Genomic DNA, 26,867 nt, shown 5'->3' with positions numbered 1-26,867 from the left:
ATTCATCTTCCAGTCAAACAGGGTCATGTATGTACGCTTGCTTCCATGTAAACACTGTAAAATCTCAGCTTTCTGTCCAAGCATGAAACATGAATTCATTCCCCCTTGACGATCTTAAACTGATCTGCACTCTTTGCTTTGTCTTATGCCCTAAATGTCAAACAGAAAATGCGGCTGACACGAATTCATAGAAACTTTCGTTATCCCATGGGTAGGTTAACTTCTGGTCGACAGGTCAGGCACGGAGGTTTGCCTTTACCTGCAGGCACCTTTTCTGCAAACTTGCGAATTGCGAAATCTTGTTTTGCTAAAAAATTATATGGTGTTTCGAAGTATAAGACACTCTCTAATTAAAGCACTTCGAATTTTTTTAACTGTTAAATTTTAAAATTTAATTTTTAATTAAAAATTCAAGAGTAAAAAAGTTTGTGGTATCTTATATTCCGGGCACCATAGAAAATGCATGTTTAACTTTGTGCTTTGGACACTTTGTTGATTCTTCGCATCTGGGGTTTTGGCCAGGGACTCTGTGCTAGCGTGTGGCTTTCCCAAGTGTCATGCCCTGTTACCTTAAGGTGTGTAAAACGTGACACTTGCGGCTGCTTCTGTTTTTCTGCTTTTGCTTTGGTTTTATTGGCGACTCGGTTTGGCTCACTCGGTCTAGCTGTTTCTGTATCTTTTCTTCTTTCACGAGCAGAAGTAAGCAGCCTCAATGTTATTCGTTTGAGGAAACTCAAAAGCACAATGATCTACTGTGATTTCTTTTCCAAAAATGGACATACCCTTTTGTAACTTAAATCGTTAATAGATTGAAAGAACTTTTTTCAATTATTGTTCACGCTTCAAACAATCTAATACATTTATGATAGGTAACATCTAAAATATAAGATTTTTCTTCAACCACAACTACAAACGACTAATTTACAGTTGTTGCAAGTAGACATATATAAGAATATAGCCTCTCATTTAGAAGACACTTAACAAATTAAGAGTGGGTTCTAGCAACTTATTCTGACTTACAGCTAGTTGACATCAAACAAATAATTTCAACAAATATGCAACGCTAGGAGAACTACTAATCATTTTTTCTAGGTGGAGTTACATATCCCATTGAGCATTATTATCTAAGTTCGTTTAAATCTACAAAATTGAATCTTCATTGCTCAAATCACGTATAAATTATTAAATTACATTACCCCGTACATACATGTTAAATTCATGATTGAGACTTTGCGATGGGCTAAAAGTGTTTTCTAACTACTAAAAATGTTTCAAACCATGTTTGGTAGAAAAAAAATCTACAATAAAAATACTTCTAGCACAAAGACTTACGAACACAAATGCTTTCGAGTTCCCAATCAGCACTAAAGCCATGATTAATCGATTGTACGAAATGAGGTCCGTGTGTCCCCCGCAGAGTAAGACTGTTGTGTTGTAAGCCACCTTTATAAGTTGAGTGGCCATGCATGCAAAGTCACTTTTATTTTCGAGAAAATTAGAGCAATGGTCATTGAGTTTTGTTCTAATTAAAGTTTTGGTCTTATAAGCTGAATATCTTTGAGCATATATGGTCTTTGAGCTTGTTCTAATGTGGAGCAATGATCTTGTTTACTAACTCCGTTCGAACTTCTATGCAAAATAAAAGGTTTAAAAGGGTAAAAAATTGATGAAAGTTCTAATGTAATTAGCCAAAAGTATCATTACTCTACATGAATACCAGTTCAGGGATACTCATGAACTTTAAGTACATGAAACAAAGCTCCACTTAAACTATACTTGAGGGATCATTGCTCCAATTATCTTTTTTTTAGTAAATGTATATGCAAAGTTTTTATTTTTTATTTCTTATTTTCGCTTGAGGGACCATTAACATTGCTCTAATCAAGGAGATACATGCTAAATAATATAGGTTGTTATGAACTTATGATGTATTTTTAGGTTTTAGCAGTCAAAGGCTCAAATTTTAAGGTACTCATTGTATTGTTATGGGAGCTATTTTTCTCACCAATTTAACCATAGGTGTATCGTAAATGTATTTTAAGGTATTCATTGTGTTCTAATTAAAGAAAAAAAAAGCATGCTCATTGTATTCTTTATGATCATGCACATGAACTTTGGTTTTATAATTTTTTACGAAACTTTTAAAATTAATTTTAATATGTGGTTTTCGTAGATGATTTTCTCTTTGATTATTTTAAATGATTCTATATATAAAAATAAAAATTTCAAAGTTATGTTCTTTTTTACAGTCGGTATTGGGTGAGGAGAAAGAACCGCACACAGAATTGCAGATGCATGAATATGTGTTCTTGGACTGTTTTAGCTACAAAACCCTTTGCGGTTGAGGGTAAGAGAAAAAAAAAACTTAGGTCAACCATTACAGGAGGAGTCTAATAAGCGTCAAGCCATTTCTTACCTATAAGCAATTGGCGTCGATGTAGTCAACAAGAATAATAATCAAGTGCTCCTCTCTAATTATAAGTTTTAGCATAAACAAACCCCATTCATTGGAGAAAGTTTTGTGCATAAAAAACGTATCTTAGTATACTAAGGGGGTGTATTCAATTGGAATTTTGAGGAATTTTAATTCTTTTAATGAATCTAGGGGTATTCAATCAAGATTTTAAGTGATTTTCTGAAATTGAAGGTGTTTTTAATTAGAATTTTAAGATAGTTTATTAAAATCCTTAGAAATTTGGGTGTATTCAATTAGGATTTTAAATAAGTTTATAACATTTCAGGTGTATTCAATTAGAATTTGATTTTAAAGAATTTGAGAAAGTTGAGGAATTAGAGGGAATTTGAGAGATTTCGTAGTGTATTTTAAGCATCCACAAATCTCACCTCTTCGCATGAGACTTCCAGAGAATTGAATCAAAATTTGATATGGAATCTCTACAAAATTTGATATGGAATCTCTACAAATCTCACATCTTCTCAAATTCTCAATTGAATACAGAAGTTTCATAATACACGTGATTGAAATTTTTTTTTTTTTTTCAAGCATCTAATCACTTGTATTATGATATGGTTGTGTTAGGAAAACCAAATTTTTAAATAAAATCTTGTAAACCAAATGATACGTTTTTTTTTTTTTATGATTTGATTGTTATTTAAATATTGACACATATGTATATTTTGTATTGGTTATATTTTATTTGATTTGTAAATTTAATTTAAAATTTTAATCTTTCTAATATTATCCAATAAATAAAAGGCGGATGACTGCTGCTGCATGCATATATAAAACTGTGCTGTCATATGACGTCGTTAATAATTGGGGGTTGACTGTTAAAATCAGTTAAATATTGGGGGTTGACTGTTAAAATTAGTTAAATATTTCGTTTTCACAGCTGATGCCAAGCAAGTGAAAAATAGAAGGGTTTGGAACTTTGGATAAAAAGAAACGGTTGACCAGATGGAATTAAGGATACAGCCAATTAATCCTTATGTTTTGGCGTTAAATATGAAGATTAAAGTTTTAATCTTTTTGTTAGAAATTAAAAAATGAAGCAACCTAGTGGGTTCATGGCAACTCCCCAGTCGCGCAGAAAGTCCAACTCTCCAACTATATAAAATGCCACTTCCAACCACATAAATTCCACTTCCATTCTCCTCCTTCAAGATCTCTCCTTTTGTCTCCCCACCTTTGCAAAATTACACAGATCTTTTTTCTAGTTGACAAAATTGAATCATGGGGAATTGCTGGACATCTCATGATCCTCATCCCAACAAATACATACCTTCAACTCCAGGTACAGTTTACTCCAACATTAGACCACTTTAATAAAAATAAAAAAAAGGGTCATCAAAATTTTCACAAATTCATGTTCATATTAGGTCAGTTGGCCAGGGCAGTCCATCAGCCTTGCCGCCCTGGTACTCCAAGTTCATATCACCCTCTCGAATATCTAGCATATCGTATTTTCAGACGAAAACGGTCATTGAATTTCATACACGGTTCACGCATATTAATCATGTGTTATGTTTTTCTAGGGACATCGGGAACTCACAGCAAGAACATATTATCAAACACAAGCAGCAGTGTAGGAAGAAGTCAGTTTTCAGAAGCATCATCAAGCCCCAAAATTGAAGAATTACAATCACAACAACCCAATGGGCAGATTTTGGAGTCCCCAAACTTGAGAGTCTTCACTTTTGCAGAGATGAAGGCTGCCACCAGAAATTTCAAGTCAGATGCAGTTCTTGGTGAGGGAGGATTTGGGATAGTTTTCAAAGGTTGGGTGGATGAGAAAACACTTCAGCCTTCAAAAGCTGGCACTGGAATGATGGTTGCTATCAAGAAATTGAACCCGGAAAATGGGCAAGGATTTCAAGAGTGGCAGGTATTTTTATTTATTTTTTCAACTTTGATTTATTATTATGAATTTTTAATTAGTCAGGACCAGTTGTTCTGCTATTTATTTATAATTTTTTTTGGTCAAAGAGTATAATTTATCGAAGACGGCATCTTTTTTAATTTTAATCATGAATTTGGGTTTCATTCGAATTCAATTTCTGAAGATTTTTATATTTTAATTATTTATTGTATATCGTACAATTAAAATTATTTTATTTAAAATTAAATATAAATAATATCTAATTAAAAATAATTATACGATGCATAATAAACGATATTCACGTACAAATTCAATAAAATCTCACCAAGAAAATCGAAAAAAAATCTTCTTTCCATAACATGTCATGATTTGGCAAGCCTGCTACCTCACAGTATTTATTATTTTTTCTACTCCAGTGGAGTTCAGCAGGACGTGGGCCCCACTTTAGAAGAAATATCTGTCGTTTTCTTGTTCATTACAAATTAAGAAATAGAAATAGACCGTGAGGAAGTCATGAGGCCAACAGGATCCTCAATCTTTTTTGCGTGGATTCGAAAGATTCGTGAATTGTGTTCATTTATTATATATCGTGTAGTTAATTTTTATCAAATACTATTTATATGTAATTTAAAAATATTTAAAATAATTTCTGATCACATGATTTACTATGAACGGACACGATTATCGGATTCTCGAAATCCTCACAAAGAGATCCGGATTGGTCATGAGGGAAGGGAATAGTTCAATCGTGCTAAGATCAAGCCATGAATTGAGTTCGACCGAACTGAAGACGTTGACTCTTGTCAACACTATTTGAATGAAGACTTTGTCGAAAATGTCCCTAACTTGCATCTGCATTGCAGATTAGGCTTTTATCAAAAAAATGTCTCGATGTGTTGATTAATAGTAGAACCATTCCTTATGTAACTCTTGCACTATGCATTGATCATTACATCTTATTTATTCGAGCACTATTTTTAATTCAAAACTAGGGTAAGATATGTTTAAGTTTTGGTACAGAAAGTGAGAAATTTAAACTTGTATTTTTTAGTTCCACACTTCATTAGTTTGGAAAGCACCAGTTTTGTCATGGGAGATCATATTAGTTGGAGTTCATATCTTTCTTTAAAATCCCAATCCAAGTAGGTGGTGTGGTTTTAATGTTACATTGTGATTTGCTATGATGCTATCCTCGTTATACAATTTGGTTCAGTCTGTCATGTCTCATAGCCCTATTTCTTCTTCTTACATAATTTCTCAGCATCACTCTTTCTTTTGAAGCTAAATATGTTTCTCTTCTCTTGATCATATTTGACAATGCAGTCGGAAGTGAATTTTCTAGGTCGGCTTTCGCATCCGAACCTCGTGAAGCTATTAGGTTACTGTTGGGAAGACAAAGAACTACTCCTTGTTTATGAGTTCATGCAGAAAGGAAGTTTGGAGAATCATCTTTTCAGAAGTAAGAAACCAATGTGAAACCATGGAACTTAAGATATTTTGCTTCTATACCATTTTGTTAACTTTAGAACTTTTGTTTCGAGCAGGGAGTGCGGGCATTGAACCACTTTCTTGGGACAGAAGACTAAAAATCGCTATCGGAGCAGCCCGAGGCCTGGCCTTCTTACACAGTTCAGAAAAGAAAATCATCTACAGAGATTTTAAGGCCTCAAATATATTGCTTGATGGGGTTTGTACTTCTACCTAAGCGTTTCTGTCATACATATATATATTATGTATACTGCATTATCTTTCTAAGAACCTACAGCTGTAACCATCCATGTGATGTAATTTTTTTTATACAAGCGATATTATTCTTTATACTAATCTGAGCGGCTGCAGAGCGATTTGAAATTGGGTGCATGGGGAGGATCACATCCACTCTAGCTAATGTGGCTACAGCCACTCTGCATGTATGTGATATAATTAAACTGTCTATTTTGTTAATCTCCTCTTTTATTTATGCAGAGTTTCAATGCAAAAATCTCAGATTTTGGCTTGGCGAAATTGGGGCCAGTTGGTGGAGAATCACATGTTTCGACTAGGGTCATGGGAACATATGGTTATGCTGCTCCAGAATACATTGCAACAGGTAATCAATCTCTAAAAAAAAAAGGAAGATCTTTTGGAATTTAGATATGAACATTCCCTCTGTTGGTTTTCACAAATCAGCTGATACATATTCCTGACATGTACTATACCCTATACCAACAGGCCATTTGTACGTGAAGAGCGATGTGTATGGATTCGGCGTTGTCTTGCTTGAAATTCTGACAGGGCTACGAGCACTTGATCTGAAACGTCCCAAGGAACAACAACAACTTGTAGAATGGGCTAAACCACTTCTACTGAACAAAAGAAAGCTGAAAACTATTTTGGATGTGCGGATGGAAGGCCAATATGCCTTCAAGGCAGCAATGCAGACAGCACAGATTACTGAAAAATGCTTAGCGCCGGACCCTAAAAGCAGGCCTTCCATGATAGAAATCGTGGAGCAATTGAAACAAATTCGAGCAATCAAGGAACAACCAAAACAATCCAAACTTACATCTGTGCAAGCCACTTTTACTTTTGGAGCCAATAAACAGTCGATTCGCCGTTCATCGTATGATTCTAGGTTTCATAGATCTCAATGATAAAGTGTGATAGTGATACTTAAAGGTGTATGTATGTTGACGTTCAAACATCAAATTGAGAATGTTTGAACAATCACTTTTCTTTTTGTCAGTTTCCATATTGATTTTTTATTTAATTGTAGCGATTGAATATTGAAATTCATAACAAATTTTGTTCTTGTAATCACCATTTGTGCTGAATTAAAGAATTGTTTGTTAAACCATACTATTAGTATTAGCAAAGCAGTTTATAATATGGGCTTAGATGGTTTCTTTCTGCGCATCAAGCTATTCGGATCATTCAATTTAAATTTTGCGGTTTTCATTAGCTCATCTTAATGGTCTACCTCACATACAATCTCTCTCTCCAACACCCATACATCTCTCTTGAATTTTTTAGATTACTCGATCCACATGCTTGGGAGAGTGAGATCCGTAGAGGATCTCAATCCGTTTTTTTCCAAAGCAATATTACAATGATCTCGACTCTTAAACACAGCACAAGTCTATCAAGCTCCACGCGTCGATCAATTATTCGTCACCCGTAGGTTAATCATAATTAACAACCGCATAATATATAATACATGGAAATATTAAAGTAGATAGTTCATGTTAATTGCATGCTGCATACGAAATTAATATGTTGAGGCAGATAGTGTGACTTTCATAACTGCAAAGGGAAATGATGATCCTTAGCAACTGATCAGATGCACTTAGAGCATTTCACGCATGTATAAAGGAGATGCACAACGTTCTTTAATATCAATGATTACATTCGTTAGATATCTAGTTGTAGCTACCTTATTATGATAACGTAATTTGTAAAAAATTATTTTCACACATTTTTTCTCTCCATCATAATCATGTTATAATGGAGAAAGGTGAAGAGCATTTCATGCATGTATAAAGAAGATGAACAACGTTCTTTAATATCAATGATTACGTTAGTTTGATATCTAGTTGTGACTACACCATTATGATAACGTAATATGTAGAGAGTGATTTTCACACATAAATATCTTCCTATCATAACCATGCGATTTTCTAACTTTTAGAATAAACTAAAAAATAATTAAGTAAAAATAGAAGAAAGTGTTTGAAAATCTTTTTCAAAGAAGAGAAAATAAACATACTTTTAACCAAGTCCTCTTTTGAACAAAAACCTAAGGAACAACTGGGACAAAATCAGCTACAAGAACATGAAAACATAACTCAAGAGATGGTGAGATCATTGTATAGAAGTTTTTAGTTATTTACGTTATTTGTGTTGTTGGAAGAGGTCTTGAATTTAATTTTTGTGATATTTTTATTTGCGTTATTACATTAAAAAGAAAAAAAAGACCAAACTTTTAATTAATTATAATGGTTGATCAAATGATGTGACTGTTAATGAATACTTACAGTTATATCATATGGTTTATATATATAGAGTTTGATAGTTGAAGATCTAGACTAAATTCACAAATACTATTTCGTCAATACTTTTAATGCTAGATTCCAGCGGCTTCGATTCATGGTGGTAGCGAAGGGGTATAATTAGGATTTTCATTGTTTTAATTTTTCAATTTTATTCGACATTTACTTTTTACTTTAGCCTTTTTTGTGTTTTATATACGTTTTTAATTTACCGTTAAAGTTTACTTTGTAAATAACATTTTCTATAAACATCATTCGTTATTATAAACGAGAGCACTCTTGTTTCTTTCAAATAAAAAAATATAGAAAAGAATATCCTTTCTTCTTTGCCATTTTCAAAGAAGGACAAAGGAAGCCTCCCTTAAAAAATTACCCCCACAAAAAGCAGAAGAAAATGATAAAAAAAGGGGTGACTGTGCAATGCACAGGGTGCTCTTTCCCTTTCACCTTTCTTTTCAATATTTTTTTGTAACTTTGCAGATTACAGTTGAACTACTGTGTCTGTGTGTTCCTCTGTGGGTGCATATGTATGGCTGTTTTGCTTTGGTTTCTTACTTTCATGCCAAAAAAACCGGCAAACATCACTTTCTTCTAAACTCTTCTAATTTTCTCGCATTCGTATATTTTTCGTGGCTTTTGTGTTCTTCTCAATTATCTTCCATTTTCTGCGATCGATGTTTTTCTTTTAATCTCATATTTTAAAACCAGCAAACATCACTTTCTTCTAAACTCTTCTGATTTTCTCGCATTCGTATATTTTTCGTGGCTTTTGTGTTCTTCTCAATTATCTTCCATTTTCTGCGATCGATGTTTTTCTTTTAATCTCATATTTTTTGAAAGATAATTTCATGTTTTTGTGGCTCGGTGGCTCCCTAACCACGCTTATATATAGGTCTTAATTTTCTTCAATCTTCATTCGTTAGCCAGTGCTCGACTCATTCATCAACATATTCTTGTAAGTCCTTCACACTTTATCTTGGGATTTTTTTTTCTGTGTGTGATGGGAAATTATTTGTAGGCATCTTTTTTTTCTCGTCGTGTAAACTCTCGTTTATTTCTAGTCTTTGAATCGAATCGAATCAAATATGGAGAATTGATAAATGATTTTAAACAGGGTGTGTAGAGGGAGAAAAAGAGCGTGTCGAAATTATTTTCCTCATATGTATACTTGTATATAAATGTTTATTTAGTTTCTTATGCGGTGTGAACGAGTTTTAGAATATTTCTTTTGTTTTTGTACTGCATTTGGCTGCTCAGAAAACTGAGGAAGGGAGAAAAAAGTCCCAAACTTTGAATTTTTTGTGTCATTACTTGGAACCTAAAATTATTTTTGACTGCTAACAATAAAGTTCAGTGCTCTGATGGTATTTTTTGGCTTGGTTGGGGTGGGTTTTTTGATTTTTTTTTCTTTCTGTTTTTATGCACTATATACTGTGTTTGATATGTAATCTTTGTTGTTTAAGCTAATTCTTTTGAACTTGGAATTGATAGGTGAGAAATTATGTATAATTTGACTTAAGGGTCATGCACTCCAATTATAATTAGGGATGACCTGTCTTCTGTTTGACAAATTACTTCATCCATAAAGTGTAGGAATTTCTTAGGTTTATTTAGGAAATTAATTAGAGATTTGATTTTGTATTAGGGTATTTTTGGCATTTACGCATTAAGATTTCTCTAGGTTATATCGCTATAAATATAATTCGTAATTTAATTTGAGAAACAAATTAGTCAAAGTGTAGTCTTTACGAGGTATATTTTGAATTTCGTTGCTTAGCCTGATTTTCAACATAAAAGTCTATGCTTGTGGACTTTTCTTTGCCTTCTTTTCCATTTTGGTCTCGTGAACATTGCTGAGTACTTACAGTTAAAAAGTCATTATTTCTTAGCTGTGAATCATGTACTAAAATATATACACAATTAACTTAATAAAAGTACAACGCACATCTCCAACGGTGATAGATTTGTAAAGAGGAAGCAATCATGTCTCAGATCTTTCAACTCATTTTCTTTATTTTCTTGTATTTATATGGAGGGTGTTTAAGGTTTCGTGTTCACTTGAGGTTTCATTTCTCTTCAGCGGGATCATATGATGGAGAAAAACAGTGTGATTAGTGAAAGCGAAAGCAGGGCAATTGCAAGCCAAAAGTTGGGGGGTTTAAGCACTTTTCTGAGGAAATGCTTGTTCAATGTTGTCTCTGTGGGCCCCATTCCTGAACACATAGCCTTCATCATGGATGGAAACAGAAGGTATGCAAAGAGGAGGAACTTGCCTGTTGGGGAAGGCCACAAAGCCGGATTTCTATCTCTCATGTCGATTCTCCGGTACTGCTACGAGTTGGGAGTGAAGTATGTGACAGTCTATGCCTTCAGCATTGACAATTTCAAGAGGCGGCCCGACGAGGTGAAAACTCTGATGGATTTGTTGCAGGAGAAGATTGAAGGGTTGCTAGAGAAAGAAAGCATTGTAAACCAGTTTGGCATTCGGGTATACTTTATCGGTAACTTGAAGCTTTTGAACGAGTCTGTGAGGGTTGCTGCTGAGAAGGCAATGAAGGCCACTGCCAATAATTCAAAGGCTGTGCTTTTAATCTGCGTGGCTTATACTTCTTGTGATGAGATTGTCCATGCTGTTGAAGAATCCTGCAATGTGAAAAAGAGCGAAATTCGAGCACAGATTAACGGAACAAAGGGTGGCTGCAATGGTGGTATGGATGGAGAAGCGGGGTTTGATACTAGCGAAGCTTGCAATGAGAAAGTTGAGGGGGAGGAGAAGGAAAACACAAGGGTTGAACATGTCGAAAAAGATGAAGGGGAATTTCAAGAGAGTGAGAAGCAGCTTCCTGTTGTAAAGGTAGTGGATGTTGAGAAGCACTTGTACATGTCAGTGGCACCTGATCCAGACATTTTGATTCGAACTTCAGGTGAGACACGCTTAAGCAATTTTCTGCTTTGGCAAACTTCTAACTGCCCTTTGTACTCCCCTGCTGCACTGTGGCCGGATTTGGGTATGTGGCACTTGGTTTGGGTAATTCTGAACTTCCAGAGAAACCACTACTATTTGGAGAAGAAAAGGAAGCAGATGTAACGATCATAACGCCGTGGAGACTTGTAAATCATGTGATCATGCTTACAATTCCTCTGGAAGCTTGGAAATGTTGAACAAACAGCTTATATTTTTCAGGATTCTTGACTTATAATATGTATAACAGCGTGTCAATATTTGGTGATCTTAATTAATAATATATGCTTCTTACTTGCCAAACCATTCATGTTATAACACGTGTATAACAATCTTTTACTACTCAGTTCAGAAGAATCAGAACTCAATAAAAGATTGGGCCGCGATGATTTTATTATTGTGATCTGTTTTTCACACTCAATGTAATTCTATATACAGTTGAAGGCGGCTATAGCTTTTGAAAATGATGCAGCAACCAATTCAACTTTTTTATCATGGTTGCTGCTTGAAAATTCAAAACAGAGATAAAGGCCACTTTCCGGGATAAAACCAACCCCCCTTTGGATGGTCTTGATCAAAACCCCAAAATATGTGTTTTGTCGATCGGACGGCAGATATTGAGTCAAAAATTACCAACCAAATGTGAATTTATGGTCTCCCATTGTACAAGACTCCACACTAATTTATGGTCTCCCATTGTATAAGACTCCACACTAGAACTAGACTTCCATGTAAAATTCAGCATTCTCCAAGTTCTTCCTGCTAGAACTGCCATGGCTCTCGCTCTGCGATTCGATATAGTTCTTCTTACGGTTCTACTTTCCGCCCTCCTCCTAACTAAAGCCACCTCTACCTCTCATCGCCACCATGACCGTCACCACCATCATCTCAAGTCCCTCCACTTCACTCTCTTCCAACACGAAACCATAAACAGAACAGGATATATTGTAGTGAATGGTGTAACAGGACCAGGCGTAAGTCAAACCACTACCCCTTTTGGCACCGTGTTTGTTTTCCAGGATCCGATGACTGTCACAGCCAATCGATCTTCGAAAGCAGTTGGGATAGCTCAAGGAACTTCTGTCACATCCAGCTTAGATGGACTTCAGAGCATTTCAGTAGCTAAGATCACTTTGCGCTTGAAGAACCACTCTGGTTCAGTTTCAATAGTTGGCGGCACGCATAATGTGAAGCCCGCCGATCATCCTGTTGTGGGAGGCACCGGCGATTTCCTGTTTGTTCAAGGCTACGTGACATCGTCCCCCGTCGATCTCAGGGGCCTAACTGTTGTCTACCAGATTGCATTTCACCTTTACTGGCCTCCATATGCAACTCAAGCTTCTTAAGTGTGATTTTGTATCTCCACTTTTTCTTTAATGTTATTGCTATGTAAGATTGAAATGTAATTTGATTAGATCATCGGTTAAATCCACGATGAAAACCGAAAATAGATGAATCAATCTGAAGTAAAAATAAATAAATGTGGTTTCACGAAACAGGAATCAAAATTTCAATCTCTAATTATTCGTCATAGCGGAGATACAGAAAATTTCAATCTCTAATTAATCGTCATAGCGAAGATACAGAAATTTTCAAGTTACAATTTTCAAACCATGTCCATGAAAAGCTTGAACAAAGCCAGTGGAAATGACTGCAGAACAAAATAATGCGAGTTAAGACACCGGTAAAGGTCGGGAGTTGGGAAATAAAAAAACAAAGTGAACATGAATACACATCTTAATTTGACTTACAGCAACAGCCTCAAGTCCTCCTTTTTGTGATGACGGTTGCAACTATTTACGTACGTACGGATCACATGAGAAAGTTGAGGGGGAGGAGAAGGAAAACACAGGGGTTAAACATGTCAAAAAAGATGAAGGGGAATTTCTAGAGAGTGAGAAGCAGCTTCCTGTTGTAAAGGTAGTGGATGTTGAGAAGCACTTGTACATGTCAGTGGCACCTGATCCAGACATTTTGATTCGAACTTCAGGTGAGACATGCTTAAGCAATTTTCTGCTTCGGCAAACTTCTAACTGCCCGTTGTACTCCCCTGCTGCACTGTGGCCGGATTTGGGTTTGCGGCACTTGGTTTGGGCAATTCTGAACTTCCAGAGAAACCACTACTATTTGGAGAAGAAAAGGAAGCAGATGTAACGATCATAACGCTGTGGAGATTTGTAAATCATGTGATCATGCTTACAATTCCTCTGGAACTTGGAAATGTTGAACAAACAGCTTATATTTTCCCGGATTCTTAACTTATACTATGCATGACAGTGTCAATATTTGGTGATCTTAATTAATAACATATGCTTCTTACTTACTAAATCATTCATGTTATAACACGTGTATAACAATCTTCTACTGCTCAGTTTAGAAGAATTGAAACTCAGTAGAAGATTGGGCCGCAATGATTTTATTATTGTGATATGTTTTTCACACTCAATGTAACTCTACATACAGTTGAAGGCGGCTATAACTTTTGAAAATGATGCAGCAACCAATTCAACTTTTTTATCATGGTTGCTGCATGAAAATTCAAAACAGAGATAAGGGCCACTTTTCTGGATAATCAACCAACCCCTCTTTGGATGGTCTTGATCAAAACCCCAAAATCTGTGTTTTGTCGTTCGGACGGCAGATATTGAGTAAAAAAATTACCTACCAAATGTGAATTTATGCTCTCCCATTGTATAAGACTCCATACTAGAACTAGACTTCCATGTAAAATTCAGTGTTCTCCAAGTTCTTCATGCTAGAACTGCCATGGCTCTCGCTCTGCGATTTGATATAGTTCTTCTTACGGTTCTACTTTCCGCCCTCCTCCTAACTAAAGCCGCCTCTAAGTCTCGTCGCCACCATGACCATCACCACCATCATCTCAAGTCCCTCCACTTCACTCTCTTTCAACACAAAACCATAAAGAGAACCGGATATATTGTAGTGAATGGTGTAACAGGACCAGGCGTAAGTCAAACCACTACCCCTTTTGGCACCGTGTTTGTTGTCCAGGATCCGATGACTGTCACAGCCAATCGATCTTCGAAAGCAGTTGGGATAGCTCAAGGAACTACCGTCACATCCAGCTTAGATGGGCTTCAGAGCATTTCAGTGGCTAAGATCACTCTGCGCTTGAAGAACCACTCTGGTTCAGTTTCTGTAGTCGGAGACACGCATAATGTGAAGCCCGCCGATCATCCTGTTGTGGGAGGCACCGGCGATTTCCTGTTTGTTCAAGGCTACGTGACATCGTCCCCTGTCGATCTCAGGGGCCTAACTGTTGTCTACAAGATTGCATTTCACCTTTACTGGCCTCCATATGTAACTCAAGCTTCTTAAGAGTGATTTTGTATCTCCACTTTTTCTTTTTATGTTATCGCTATCTAAGATTGAAATGTAATTTGATTAGATCACGGTTAAATCCACGATGAAAACCGAAAATAGATGAATCAATCTGATGTAAAAAAAATAAATGTGGTTTCACGAAACAGGAATCAAAATTTCAATCTCTAATTAATCGTCATAGCGAAGATACAGAAAATTTCAAGTTACAACTTTCAAACCATGTCCATGAAAAGCTTGAACAAGGCGCAAGCATTTACAGAAAAAAAGAACGACGATAAGAATATAAGTCGTTACCAAAAGAAGCAGGTGTTTACATGTCGTTTTAACTTTCGTGTATAACTGATCAAGAATTCAAGACTCCGTGTGGGGTACGAATCAAAGAATCAAATATCATGAAGCAAGCAGGAAATGCTTCACAGCAAAATGAATCGGCCACAACATTCTGAGCACAGAATTAAGACCGAGGCTTGTGTAGACGAGGTCTGTTGCAGAAAATACGCCCATTGGCCCTCACGAATGCAGCTATAGCAATACTTAGACCTGCCCATATAACTGAGAAGAACAAGTGCCGTAGATCGTACCTAACTGAAAAAGCATTGGAGACAAAATCATCATTTAGTTGCAGATTTGCAAAGATGTAAACGATCAGATATTGTTTCTCTCAAGAAAATGAACCAACATTGTCCCGGTCCCATCCCACCCTTTCACCACCGAAGCCATGATTTCTGCAAATCTATCTTGGTCACAACATGACATGTTTATATTTACCTTGCCTCAATGACAATGTCGCAAAAAAGAACCCCATCAAAACGAAAAACAAAGCCAGTGGAAATGACTGCAGAACAAAATAATGCGAGTTAAGACACTGGTAAAGGTCGGGAGTTGGGAAATAAAAAACAAAGTTAACATGAATACACATCTTAATTTGACTTACAGCAACAGCCTCAAGTCCTCCTTTTTGTGATGACGGTGTCATATCTCTGCTGACCGAGACAATGTAATGTCCTTGGAGAAGGTCAATTGCATCCTTCAGGCATTTCCACCAAAACAAAGAAGTAATCAGTACGTAAATAGTTGCAGAAGAGGTGATATTGCTTTCATACAAAGAGATCCAACACTTGTGTACCAACCTGTTTTGTTCCATCGCAAAAGTTATTATAGTAATAACGTAGGAGAGCACTGACTCCATCCTTAGCGATCCCTTGCATTGTCCGCTGTCCGCATCTAAGATCCAGCCGAATAAACAAAAATTACCACACCAAAAAACTAAAACTTTGTATCTTATTCTTATGTCAGTAGCAAAACATAAACATGCTCCGAAACCTTCCAAAAGATTTTTCCCCGGCTTCCTAAGTCAGAATCACATTTTCTAGGGTAAGAATGCATTAGATGTATGAGTAGATCCATGTATAAGTACCTTACAAAATCCCCCTTCAAAGCAGGAGTTCCAGAATACTGAATGCTTACATCATCCCCATGATTAGCCCACACTGGGAAAACAGAAAGAAAAAAAAAAAAAACAATAAATCAGAAGCAATACGCACCCGCAGACATGGTAAGCCCTCTAAGCACAACCTCTATATGCTAGATAGAGAGAGAGAGAGAGAGAGCGAGAGAGAGAGAGAAAGAGAGAAAGAGAGAAGGTAGAAGAAAAGAGAAAAGGATGTACTCACAGACTCTAAAGCATTCATCTAAATTGGGATGTGATTTAATAGTTTCTTCAGCAGCAAAAATTCCAAGCCTTCTAAGTTGGCATTCCAACATATTTCGGGCTATCATGCTCTGCAACAAATCATACTCTTTTAGGGAACAAACATTGGGAAAAAAAAGGTATACAACTAGAACCATCAATAAAGTGATAATAAAATAGTAATCTGGGTTTGGCTGCATAACTGAAAGAAGTAGTAGCGATGACAGGAAGAAAAAAAAAAAAGGAGAAAGATAAAGGGTTTGGCACTTTCTACAAACAATTTGCAGATCATTAACTTACCTGGGTAACATTTGTACGATCTAAGCAATCAATGCAATTGGTCCTTACAACTCCCAGTTGCTCCTTCATTTTCTCACCCTTTTCGTTCAATAGAAGATACCTATATTTCAATCGTTGTGAATAAGCAAATAAGGGTTAAGATGACATCCTGCAATTGTTAGGCATTGAGTACGTAATGGACTTATGATAAATGCATCTTCACACAAATACACAGGAGAGGAAATAAGTATAAATTAAACATAAGCTGCGTAAATTACTTCATCAACTTTGTTGTTGACATTAGCTTGTTGTATGTCATCCCATCCCTGACCATTTAAACTTTTGAGGTGTACTACTTTTGTGGTATATGGGTAGTCTAACACTTAGTAAATCGCTCCTTATTGCAAAATATCACAGAATATATCTTGAAAAAGCTTATCTGTGGCGATACTCCTATTAATTAGAAAACGATACCATTGCCAATGCGTTCCTCTGCGTGATGCAATGCAAGTGTCTAGGATTAATCTACTTCTGCTGAACTCACCCTCAACAAGTAAAATGATATTTGAAAGGGAAAAATGAATAATGAAGCATTATATACCAAAAGGCGTGCCAAGAAATTAAACGCTTATTACAGTTTGATGGAAAACATACCCATTTCTGTCCAGGAAATCTACAATTTGCTCATAAAGTATAGAGAGGCGCTCAAAATGGACATGTCCACAGATATGGTGGAAATCGAAGTGCCAATATCTACAATATTCAGAAATCTCAACATAAAACAGATCCATACCAAAGAAGAAGAAAAGAAGGGTAAAAGGGTTAGGTGAAGGGAAATTCTACCTCAGATCCTCACTAACAATATGCTGCATTGCACTTGCAAATTTCTCACTCAAGCGTCCTTCACCTCCATGCTGACAAGATAATAAAGTATATTGAGACATAACACCCAAAATTGTGCGCACACCCACATATAGAACATCAAAGAATGAAAAGTTTAATAGCGTGCAAACCTAAGATTACACTGACAAGTGCACATTACACAATCTATACTTATATGCATATATACATGCATTCGTGTGGATAGTCCTCAAGATTGCCTATTGGCTGGGTATGATCAGATGAATTATTCCACAAAGTTTGGGATAGGAGTTCGCACCGTGTTAACAAGATCAACAGCTAATACAGCCCCATACTTTTTTCTTAAATCCAGAAAATGCCGCTCTGCCACTCGAGGCTGCATAAGATGTAGTATGCCAGTAGTCAGATGAAGATAGAATGAAATAGAAAGAATCTTAGGATTTAAAAACAAGTAACCACCAACTCACAGCTTCCTCAAGTCGCACAATTTCAAACTTGGGCTTGTATGTTAAATCAACAATTTGGTCCCAAAGCAACGGAATTGACCCCCTAACCTGCAAAAAATGAAAAAAACCATTAATGATGGACTAAACTATTTAGGACAGTTAATCAGGGACAAAAAATAAATAAAACCACGTAAACAAAAGTCCATAACATAATTATACATGCACAGCTATACAATTCTACCTGGACAAATGATGAAGTAAACCCATTCAAGTGCATAATCTGCTCAGTTTCCACAAAGTTCGCTACATACCCATCAGAATCAGCTCCTCTTCTCCACATCCGGGTGCCTTCCAAGAAATGCAAATTAGTATTGACGAGACTCACTAGAGTAACAAAGACATAAGTCCTATTTCCGATGGATATAGTGGCCCTAACTTGATAAGATATTATAACCTCTACGATTCCCAAATTTAGCATGAATGTTATTCTGCTGGAAATGCATATACTCTTTACATAGATGCACACCAGAAATCACTGGACCTTTTACTTCCTACTGCACTGAACAGATGCAACAGAGTTGAGTTAGGCAAATCAGCCTAGATGTTATAGTACTTTCTACCTGTACCATTCAACCGTCCTATTCAATGTTACCTACTGAAATGAAGGTTAGTTGGTCCATCGCTCAAACTCTTGTACGTCCATGCAAATATAATTTTTTAAATAGACAAATCCTTAGTTCTCCTCATAGATGGTATTGTACTAAAACCAACATCTGTATTAACCAAATATCTGCAATTGTATGATAACTGTAAAATACAGAGCATGGCGATAAACAAACGACTGAAAAAGCAGGGCAAGATTTGAATACCATTTCTCCTAGTGCATCTCCTTGCAATCAGAGTAACATCGATAATATCTTTGCCAATGGCTGCTTGAAAGTGATGAAAGCGTGATGATCAATTAAGGAGAACCTTTCAATGGAAAAACAGTTTATAAAATCGAACACCACACACAAATGAACTAAATAAACTAAATAATACATAAGTATGAAATGTATGCATGTATGCAGGCACACAAGCACACATGAGAAACGGCAATAAATTGAAAGGAAGAACGAAATAAGGATATTCCCTTGAACAATAGGAAGTAGGTACGGATCGAGCTGCAATCAAAGACCACATAAATGCTCAAAAGTTAGTAAACGGTAATTAATACTTCATCAGAAAACAGAACAGGTAAAACTAAAAGGTTGGCAAAGACCGGACCTTGTTATCTATCATCCCTTCCAACATATAATTGTTCCAAAGAAATCTAGGCTCTGCCTGTGGAAAAACATTTGGAGACATGAGATTAAAACCATGAAGATAAACATAAAACATGGCTATGTGAGTTTTTTCATAACTTTGGCAACAAGAAAATATTAGGAAACAATTTCAGTCTTCAATTGCAAAATCAAGGGATACCTGTCTCCAAAGTGGAAGCAACTTAGATTCATCGCCCAAATCATGCAATCGCTGTGCACTGTAATTACACAAACTTTTTAATATAATGAATAGCACAATTTCACCTCAACTCTTAAATGAAACCCTTGTTCTTGTTTATCACGAGGGCATAGAGGGTGGGGGACAACTTAATGTGGAAAAAACTTCACCTCAGTGTTAAATTGGTCTCATACGAGAAATAAAGACCAGGAGTCTTCTCTGCTATATTTAGCAGCCCAGAAAACTCCGTCTCCATCTTTTTCTGCCAAAAAGGTACAACAATATAAATTTCATGTCAGTAGCCACTACTTGGTTAAGGAAAGCAGAAAAGTATCAATAGGCACTCGCATAAGCAAGACTAAAGCAGGGGTGAAGGGTAGAGCAACAATGGATTCACCTGTTCAGCCGGGGAATTCTTCAAAGAATGGTCACAGGGAAAAACCTTCAAAGATGAAACTTTAAAGATAGGATGCCCCAAGTAAGAACCAACATGTTCACGGTCTGTTATAACCATTAGATATGACCCTGAAATCATAATGAACTAACAACATCAATGAAATGGAGAAGCTGCAACTCCAGGGCTAGAAAGGAATACACAATTTCTCATCCAATACTTTAAAATTCAAAACCGCCATAGTATAATATGTTATCCTATTACGCTTCTTAAATTGTAGAACTTTGCAATTATATTAGATTTGGTAAATCTAAGGCCTAGCCTCAGCTTCCACATTATGTAATGAATTGGTTTGTGTATGATGTCGATTGCGAAAAGATTAGGATGCCGATCTCAAATACACAAGATGAAACGTGAAGGTCTGGACTCTGACTGGTTTGAATAAGGCAACGTTACCTGCCAAAAGCTTTAGAATCCCAACCACACCGAAAATAGTTCGAATCTTAGGAACCCGAACGGAGCTGGAATCTGGAAGCTTATCTGCAAGGCCAGAAAACCCAAATACACAAACAGTAAAATGACAGTAAATCTGTAGCATTTAACCAAAGAAACAAAATTAAAGACTGTTACTTTTACAAAAAGAAAACCCACCAATGAGCTGCATAGAGCCGTCAACCCTACTGACTGCCAAAGAGGAACCCTGAGAGCCATCAGTGGGCTCGACCACATACTGATCCGGAAACTCCCACAGCCTCATTCGTGTGTACAGCTTCTGCCCGGAGTCTGCCTTCTCCATCATATTACTTGGGTAAAAATCCAAATCACTGAACCAATCCAAAAGTTCAATTTCATAAATTTCAAACCCGAGAACAGCATTAAAATTCAATCGACAGAGAACACGATATTTCAAATTTCATAAATTTCAAATCTTTATTCCAAAAAGTAAGGAATAATCAAAGTCATGAACATTGAACAGCATTACAATTTGCTAAAGAACTACCTTTTCAGAGATCACCACGTGCACTTGGCGTGGTAAAAGTTAAAGAGCAGAAGTTGAGATCCAAATCTCTCTCAAAATTCTTGTGAAAAAATGGAAGATCAAAGAGCAAAGCTAGAGCCTTTTTGGGGTTGGTCTGAGAATTTGACAAAGTAAAAAAAAGATGGGGTTGTGAGGCTAAGGCCGTGCTTGCGTGCGTGTCTAATAAAACGCGTAAGTCGGTAACGGACTCTCTCTCCTCTCTCCCTCTCTCTCTCTCTCTCTCTCTCTCTCTCTCTCTCTCTCTCCTCTCTCTTCCAAAGCTTTAACGGTATTTTGGGCGGAAACTAGCAACTGTTTTTGCCCAAATCAGTGCTGGAGGTAGGAACTTTCTCCAATAAATTAATCAGAATATTAACAAGAAGTCAAAAACAGCGAACGTGGAAGATGGTGATTGGGCATCACTCTAGTACATGGGGACCCACAGACGTAGTCGTTTGTTCTTTCTTCTGGGCAAAAAGGCGGTCGTGTATTGGAGCTTGGATTTGAGACCGTTGGATCTGCATACTATTTGCTGATCTTGGACGGTTATAAAGCCAATTATTTTCTGTTATACCATTTTATCTTTTTTCCTTCTACAATTCAAGTGTTAAATGTTAGAGGAGAACGATCGGTGGGATTAAACTAGTACTAAAATTACATGTATTATTGCTTTAAGACGATGCTATAAATGGTCGTCTGTTTTTATGTTTAAGAGTGCTTTTATATAGGTCGATGTTTATGGGCATTTATTGAGAGAAATTTTTCGTTGTGATTGGAACACGAATGGTACACCACGTGTTTTTATAGAAGTAATGAGAAATTTTATTTTTTAAGTTATTAATTTTTTAATACACATATTCCACTATTTATATAGTGATACGTGTTGTACCACCATGTGTTCTGGTCACATTAAAAAATCTCTCTTGTAAGACCAAAGAAATTTTCCATTGTGAACGGAACATGGTGGTACACCATGTGTTTTTATATAAGCGGAGGGAAATGTTTTCTTTTTTAAGTTATTACCTTTTTAACACATATATTCCATCTTTTGTATCGTGGTACCGTGATGTACTATCTCGTTTTCCGATCACATTGAAAAATGTCTCGTTTTTCGATCACATTGGAACACGAAAATTCATGTAACACATTTGTGGAACAATAAATGGCAAAACTTCTAATAGTTATGACCGAAGATATTTTGATATTTCTCAAAAATAAAAAATTTGCATGTTTCTCAAAAAAACGTTGACTAACCATCACAATTTTAAGTCATAAAATCTATTTGATTTCACTATCACCGTACTGTAAGGTTTAGAAAATCCACGTAAGACTTTTCGTTGATATTCTTGAGTTTAGAATTCATTTTCAGCAATGTTTTCGTATCACTCTATTTTTTTTTCATTTTTTTTTTATTTTTTTGGCGTACATATTACTTTGAAAGTACATTTGTGGCTCTATAAATGGTAATAGTGCTACTAAATTCACCCCATTGTCATATTTTTCCACCTACATTTTAATAAAAATGTTAGTAACATATATATCCTTTTATAAAAAGACTTTTAGACCCCTATTTACAAATGGGTAGTTGACATATACAAGTTGCACCACCATCAACTACCATAACCATTTCAATGGAAAAACTTCTAGACAGCCGTATAGATTTGCACCAAAAAAATTGTTGCGTTCTAGGGTTTAGGTTGGATGAGATTCATTGAAAACCCAGATGACGATGGGGGTTGGGGGTGTCTAGAGAAACGATTATGGGTTGGCTATGTAGTTGGAGAATGATTTGGTTGTGCATAAAAGGGGGGACATGTTTGGGTGGGTTAGTGGTCTTAGGTGGTGGAGGCTCTATTTCCACGATAAAGTGTGCATGCGAAGAAGGAAGGTTCAGTCAATAGTTTATCATTTCATGGTTTCGGTTGCTGGGTTTTTGGGTGGCGGAGAGGCAGAGATCAGGAGAGAGTGTGGTGGTGGATAGGGGAGAAACATGTTCTATTGGGAGGTGGTGGTGGATGGGTTGCGAGCTGAGGGTGAGTGAGCGGGCGGGTTGAGGCTTTGGCTGTCGCCATGAGTCACTGTGGTGCTGCCATTAAGAGCAGTTCCACCGTTGGCAATAGCCCGATGGACTGGCTCTCAAACAGGGCCAGATAGCCCGAGGAAGGTGGTCCAGTGTGTGCTGGCCAGGGAGCCCGAGCAGGCCCGAGGGAGAGGCCCGGTAGGAATCGCTCGCCCGAGAGCCTGAGGGTTGTGTGACGTATGGCTGATGTGCGGCATCAGTGCATGTGCTGAGCTTGACATCTCCCCATCCGAAACCCTCACTTCGAACGAAAAACATCAACTATGCATAATCAATTTCAGAAAATTAAATTAAATAAGAAATCAAACAAGAAAAAAAAAAAAACCAGAGAATAACTCAAGCAATTGAAGTAGGGCAATAACCTCATCTGGGTTTGAGCAATGGAAGCTTGAAGCTCTCGGCTTCAATGGTGGATCACCCAAATAGTGCTCTGATGATGCATGCAAGGATATATTCGAGTTCCTCTCATCCAGGAGATTGAGATTTCAGAGTTTCAACTTCCACCATTTCAAAACGTCAAATTGTGAACCATGTTGTACTTTCTCTACAGTGTCAAGGAGATACCTATCCACCTCATGTGTAAGCGCAATATCCTCGGTGTCTTCTAGTTCTTTCTCCCAATCATCCATGATTTGGCTAAATATCATTGAATTTTCTGTTGGTACACTATAAGATGGTTGTTTTACTCTTGAAGAAGAAGTGTCAAAACTAAATCTTCTTTACCCTTTTATTGTGTTTGTGAACTGAAAGCTTAGCAAGCATATTCATCACACATCGCCTTCAACAATGTGTTCACTTGATTACTTTTCTGTTGAATCTCTTCTTTAAGAAGTTGTAATTGCTTTCTACATAAGTGCATGTAGTGCCTTAATTTGAACCTTGGGTATAAGACAAGGGCAACTACAAATATTTGATTAGGGACTCAATTGAACCAAAATATTTTCGATATTTGGCTCTCATGTTGAATGCTATATCACGTAGCACCAACTCTACAGTTCTTCCAGTTTGCATATATTCAGGCAAAAAAAGCTTTTCAATCTCGTTTTCCACAGCAATGACATCATGAACAGCTGTATTAGATGTGTGATGCTTACTTGCACTAACTTTCAAAGTTATAAGATAGAAGACCTTCAAAAATTCCACAAATACTTCTGCACCATCCTAATCTTCCTCCTTAGGTGGTCCAACCCTCTCTTTACTTGCCACTTCTTCTCCTTCATCATTAAGCACTTTTTCACTGAAATAGGTGGAGTATATATTGGCTTCATCATCTTCGGACATCCTTTCAAATGCTTTTTTAAACTTCAAGCAAGATTCTAGCATCATGTATGTGCTATTCCACCTAGTAGGCACATCCATAACAACTAGACCCCTACTATCCAACTTCTCATTTTCCACACATTTCTTGAAATAACTAAACCTTCGGGGACTTGATCTCACAAATCGCACGGCATTTCTAAGAGCATCCACACTTGTATCTAATCTTTTCAATTCATGTTTCACTACCAAGTTGATAATATGAGCTAAGCACCTCACATGCATAAACTTGTCATTCATAATCATTTTACTATTAGGCCATATGTGCATTTTACAAACAACATACTCAATTGCCACCTTATTAGCCGATGCATTGTCAACTGAGATGCACATCACCTTTTCAATCCCCCACTCAACCAAATATTGCTCAATCAGCTTCCCTATTTCTTTGCCTTTATGACTTGAAATCAAACAAAAGTTTAGAATCCTTTTGTGCATATTCCATTCATCATCCACAAAATGAGCAATTAGCACCATGTAGTTCAAATTTTGCACACTTGTCCATGTATCAGTAGTCAAGCTCACTCTATACTTGTGTATCTCATTTTTTAATTGATCTTTTATGGTATCATACATACTGAATAAATTCATCACAATAGTTCTCCAAGATGGAACATGCAATTTAGGCTGAACTTTGCACATTATCTGCCTAAACCTCTCACTCTCCACACAACTAAAAGCTACCTCATCGATCACAATATACTCAACGATACCTTCCACTGCCTCTTCTTAGCTCCACCCTTTAGCAACAAGCATTTTTTTACCGTCTCCAGAAGGTCCAGAACTGCCTAGAACCTTTTGCAACTCATCAGTTGGTTTATATGACTTGCAATGTTTATTGATATGTTTAATGTAAGTACTAGTTCCACCCCCACTAGTATCACATGCAAAAAGGGCATGACAATGGTTAAACTTAGCCTTCAATACTTGTACCTCCGCCATCTCTTTCTTTCCATCCTTTTCTACTTCTTGTATTTCCGAGACGGTACACTTAGTGACATGATCCCAAACCCAAGATCTCTCAGAAGAAGATCTCTCTAGTGAAGCTATTATAGTTGGTTGTTTTGTCTTTGGAATAGGTGGTGCTTTTCTTTTTCTGGAGGATGAGGGTTTTGGGGAAGGCATTGATGATTTTGACTATGTGGGTTGTGCTTCTGTTGGTGGTTGTGGAGGACATGGTGATGTACTAGCCGTAGATGATGCTACATTAGTACTAGGGGTACTTTGACCTTGAGAGTAAGACATGATGTAGAAAGAAATCTTTAAAAATTAAATAATGGAAGTATATTCATTAATCAAATAAAGATATTTTGAAATATGCACACCAATTTCATGAAATTACCACAAAATATTAATCATCTCATGAATCCATTAACTTATTCTTTCAAATTCAAGAATGTGTTGTATACATATAGAACTAATAGAAGGATAGGAGAACGTTTAATTATACCTGTTGCAGACTTGTAGTTGGTAGAGAATAGAGATGCTAAACTTTACAGAAACTAACCTCAAGAATCTGGCGCTAGCACCACCCTTTCCAATCCCAAAATTGTGCGACTGCGAACTACAAGTCTACAACACCATACAGAAAACCCTACATTTCAAATTCAATGAAATAAAAACAAACCAACACAGCTAGAATAGAAACAAGCCACTGGAACTTTTTTAACATTCATTATTTACTTCTTATTTTTATCTTCTTAAGATTGAGTGCAACTAATCATGGATTTGCAAGTTTAATTTGAAGTTCACATCAAACCCTAACGGAAGACAAAATCAAGACATACAGAACTACGCAAATATTTGGGTGTGTGAACTGTTCTCACCAGAAAAACATATTATCTTCGAATGCAAAGTACCACTTTCAAATAACGTTCAATACAACTCAAAATATAAAAGCAGAAGTTATTAATTAAAAAAAGAAGAGCATTCCCAAGTTGATATACCTTAAAGCACAAATAATGTCATTACTCCAGCAATCCATACCAAAACCTGGACAGAAACAATCGAACACACAAACCACCAAGACTGGAAAAAAAAAAACAAATCACACACACGCGCGCACACACACACACACACACACACACACACACAAAGACAGAACCAAAGAACAAAACCATAAAGTCTTAAACTTTCTAAGCATAGACCAGAAAAACAAAATTAAAGAACAAAACCAGATAACAACAACAAAATCCAAATATAGCAGTGATGTTGAAACTAAAGAATATGGCAAATTGAGAAGACTGGTCCATCTACAATACGACACTAACAAAATCCAATGATAATTAACTCAACCATTACACAACTGAGAAAATTGATCCCAAGTGAAAACCATCTGCATATATATAATTGGTACCATACTACCATTAAAGTAGAACACATTACCCGCCAATTCATCAGCAATACATGAGTTTGTATGAACATAATTGTGAATTTGTGACAATACAAATTTATGAAAACACTGTTAACCTTAATATGAACCTTTGGAGTAAAAATTTAGTACAAATTTTGCTTCTTTTGCAGGTACGAAAATTCAGCTCAATTAAGTATTAAATCTGAAAACACCTAATAAACAAGCTAAAAAAAAATCAGAAAATCCACCAAATCAGCAAGAACAAACATGAA

General features: G+C 36.4%; 6 protein-coding genes and 1 long non-coding RNA gene across 7 annotated transcripts; 5 read left to right on the top strand and 2 right to left on the bottom strand.

Moving 5' to 3' along the window:
• Positions 1–3,586: 3,586 nt before the first annotated feature.
• Positions 3,587–7,179, top strand: LOC103936548 (probable serine/threonine-protein kinase PIX13). Its single transcript, XM_009346400.3, has 6 exons — positions 3,587–3,755; positions 3,997–4,346; positions 5,664–5,799; positions 5,885–6,027; positions 6,306–6,429; positions 6,552–7,179. The coding sequence occupies exons 1-6, from the start codon at positions 3,695–3,697 to the stop codon at positions 6,971–6,973; spliced, it is 1,236 nt and encodes a 411-aa protein (XP_009344675.1). The 5' UTR covers positions 3,587–3,694; the 3' UTR covers positions 6,974–7,179.
• A 1,770-nt stretch (positions 7,180–8,949) lies between these two features.
• Positions 8,950–11,633, top strand: LOC103936547 (dehydrodolichyl diphosphate synthase CPT3). The gene is made up of 2 exons (XM_009346398.2): positions 8,950–9,323; positions 10,449–11,633. Exon 2 carries the CDS (start codon positions 10,458–10,460, stop codon positions 11,454–11,456), a length of 999 nt encoding a protein of 332 aa, XP_009344673.1. The 5' UTR covers positions 8,950–9,323; positions 10,449–10,457; the 3' UTR covers positions 11,457–11,633.
• Positions 11,634–12,084: 451 nt separating this feature from the next.
• On the top strand, positions 12,085–12,826 carry LOC103936546 (dirigent protein 19-like). The gene has a single exon (XM_009346397.3). The coding sequence runs from the start codon at positions 12,104–12,106 to the stop codon at positions 12,674–12,676; it is 573 nt and encodes a 190-aa protein (XP_009344672.1). The 5' UTR covers positions 12,085–12,103; the 3' UTR covers positions 12,677–12,826.
• Positions 12,827–12,977: 151 nt separating this feature from the next.
• On the top strand, positions 12,978–13,484 carry LOC125473023 (dehydrodolichyl diphosphate synthase 6-like). The gene is made up of 2 exons (XM_048575240.1): positions 12,978–13,002; positions 13,084–13,484. The coding sequence occupies exons 1-2, from the start codon at positions 12,978–12,980 to the stop codon at positions 13,482–13,484; spliced, it is 426 nt and encodes a 141-aa protein (XP_048431197.1).
• A 272-nt stretch (positions 13,485–13,756) lies between these two features.
• LOC103936544 (dirigent protein 19-like) lies at positions 13,757–14,853 on the top strand. Its single transcript, XM_009346395.3, has one exon. The coding sequence runs from the start codon at positions 14,097–14,099 to the stop codon at positions 14,667–14,669; it is 573 nt and encodes a 190-aa protein (XP_009344670.2). The 5' UTR covers positions 13,757–14,096; the 3' UTR covers positions 14,670–14,853.
• Positions 14,821–21,153, bottom strand: LOC103936545 (phosphoinositide phosphatase SAC7). Its single transcript, XM_009346396.3, has 21 exons — positions 20,828–21,153; positions 20,479–20,651; positions 20,284–20,367; positions 19,831–19,958; positions 19,604–19,695; positions 19,416–19,473; positions 19,218–19,274; positions 19,081–19,114; positions 18,821–18,901; positions 18,193–18,299; positions 17,973–18,059; positions 17,804–17,881; positions 17,488–17,558; positions 17,299–17,397; positions 16,666–16,765; positions 16,349–16,457; positions 16,093–16,165; positions 15,806–15,899; positions 15,610–15,702; positions 15,444–15,510; positions 14,821–15,260 (listed from the first exon to the last, which is right to left on the bottom strand). Exons 2-21 carry the CDS (start codon positions 20,624–20,626, stop codon positions 15,130–15,132), a joined length of 1,791 nt encoding a protein of 596 aa, XP_009344671.1. The 5' UTR covers positions 20,627–20,651; positions 20,828–21,153; the 3' UTR covers positions 14,821–15,129.
• A 1,787-nt stretch (positions 21,154–22,940) lies between these two features.
• Positions 22,941–23,407, bottom strand: LOC125473083. The gene is made up of 2 exons (XR_007255009.1): positions 23,288–23,407; positions 22,941–23,162 (listed from the first exon to the last, which is right to left on the bottom strand). It is a non-coding gene; the product is annotated as an uncharacterized LOC125473083 (long non-coding RNA).
• Positions 23,408–26,867: the final 3,460 nt, after the last annotated feature.

This window comes from the organism of the source record quoted next, unplaced genomic scaffold (genome assembly GCF_019419815.1).
Source record: "Pyrus x bretschneideri cultivar Hongxiangsu unplaced genomic scaffold, Pyrus_bretschneideri_v1 Contig8, whole genome shotgun sequence".
Taxonomy (NCBI): Eukaryota; Viridiplantae; Streptophyta; class Magnoliopsida; order Rosales; family Rosaceae; genus Pyrus; species Pyrus x bretschneideri.
The sequence above is the reverse complement of the archived record's forward strand: the minus strand, read 5'-3'. Positions and strand labels throughout refer to the sequence as shown.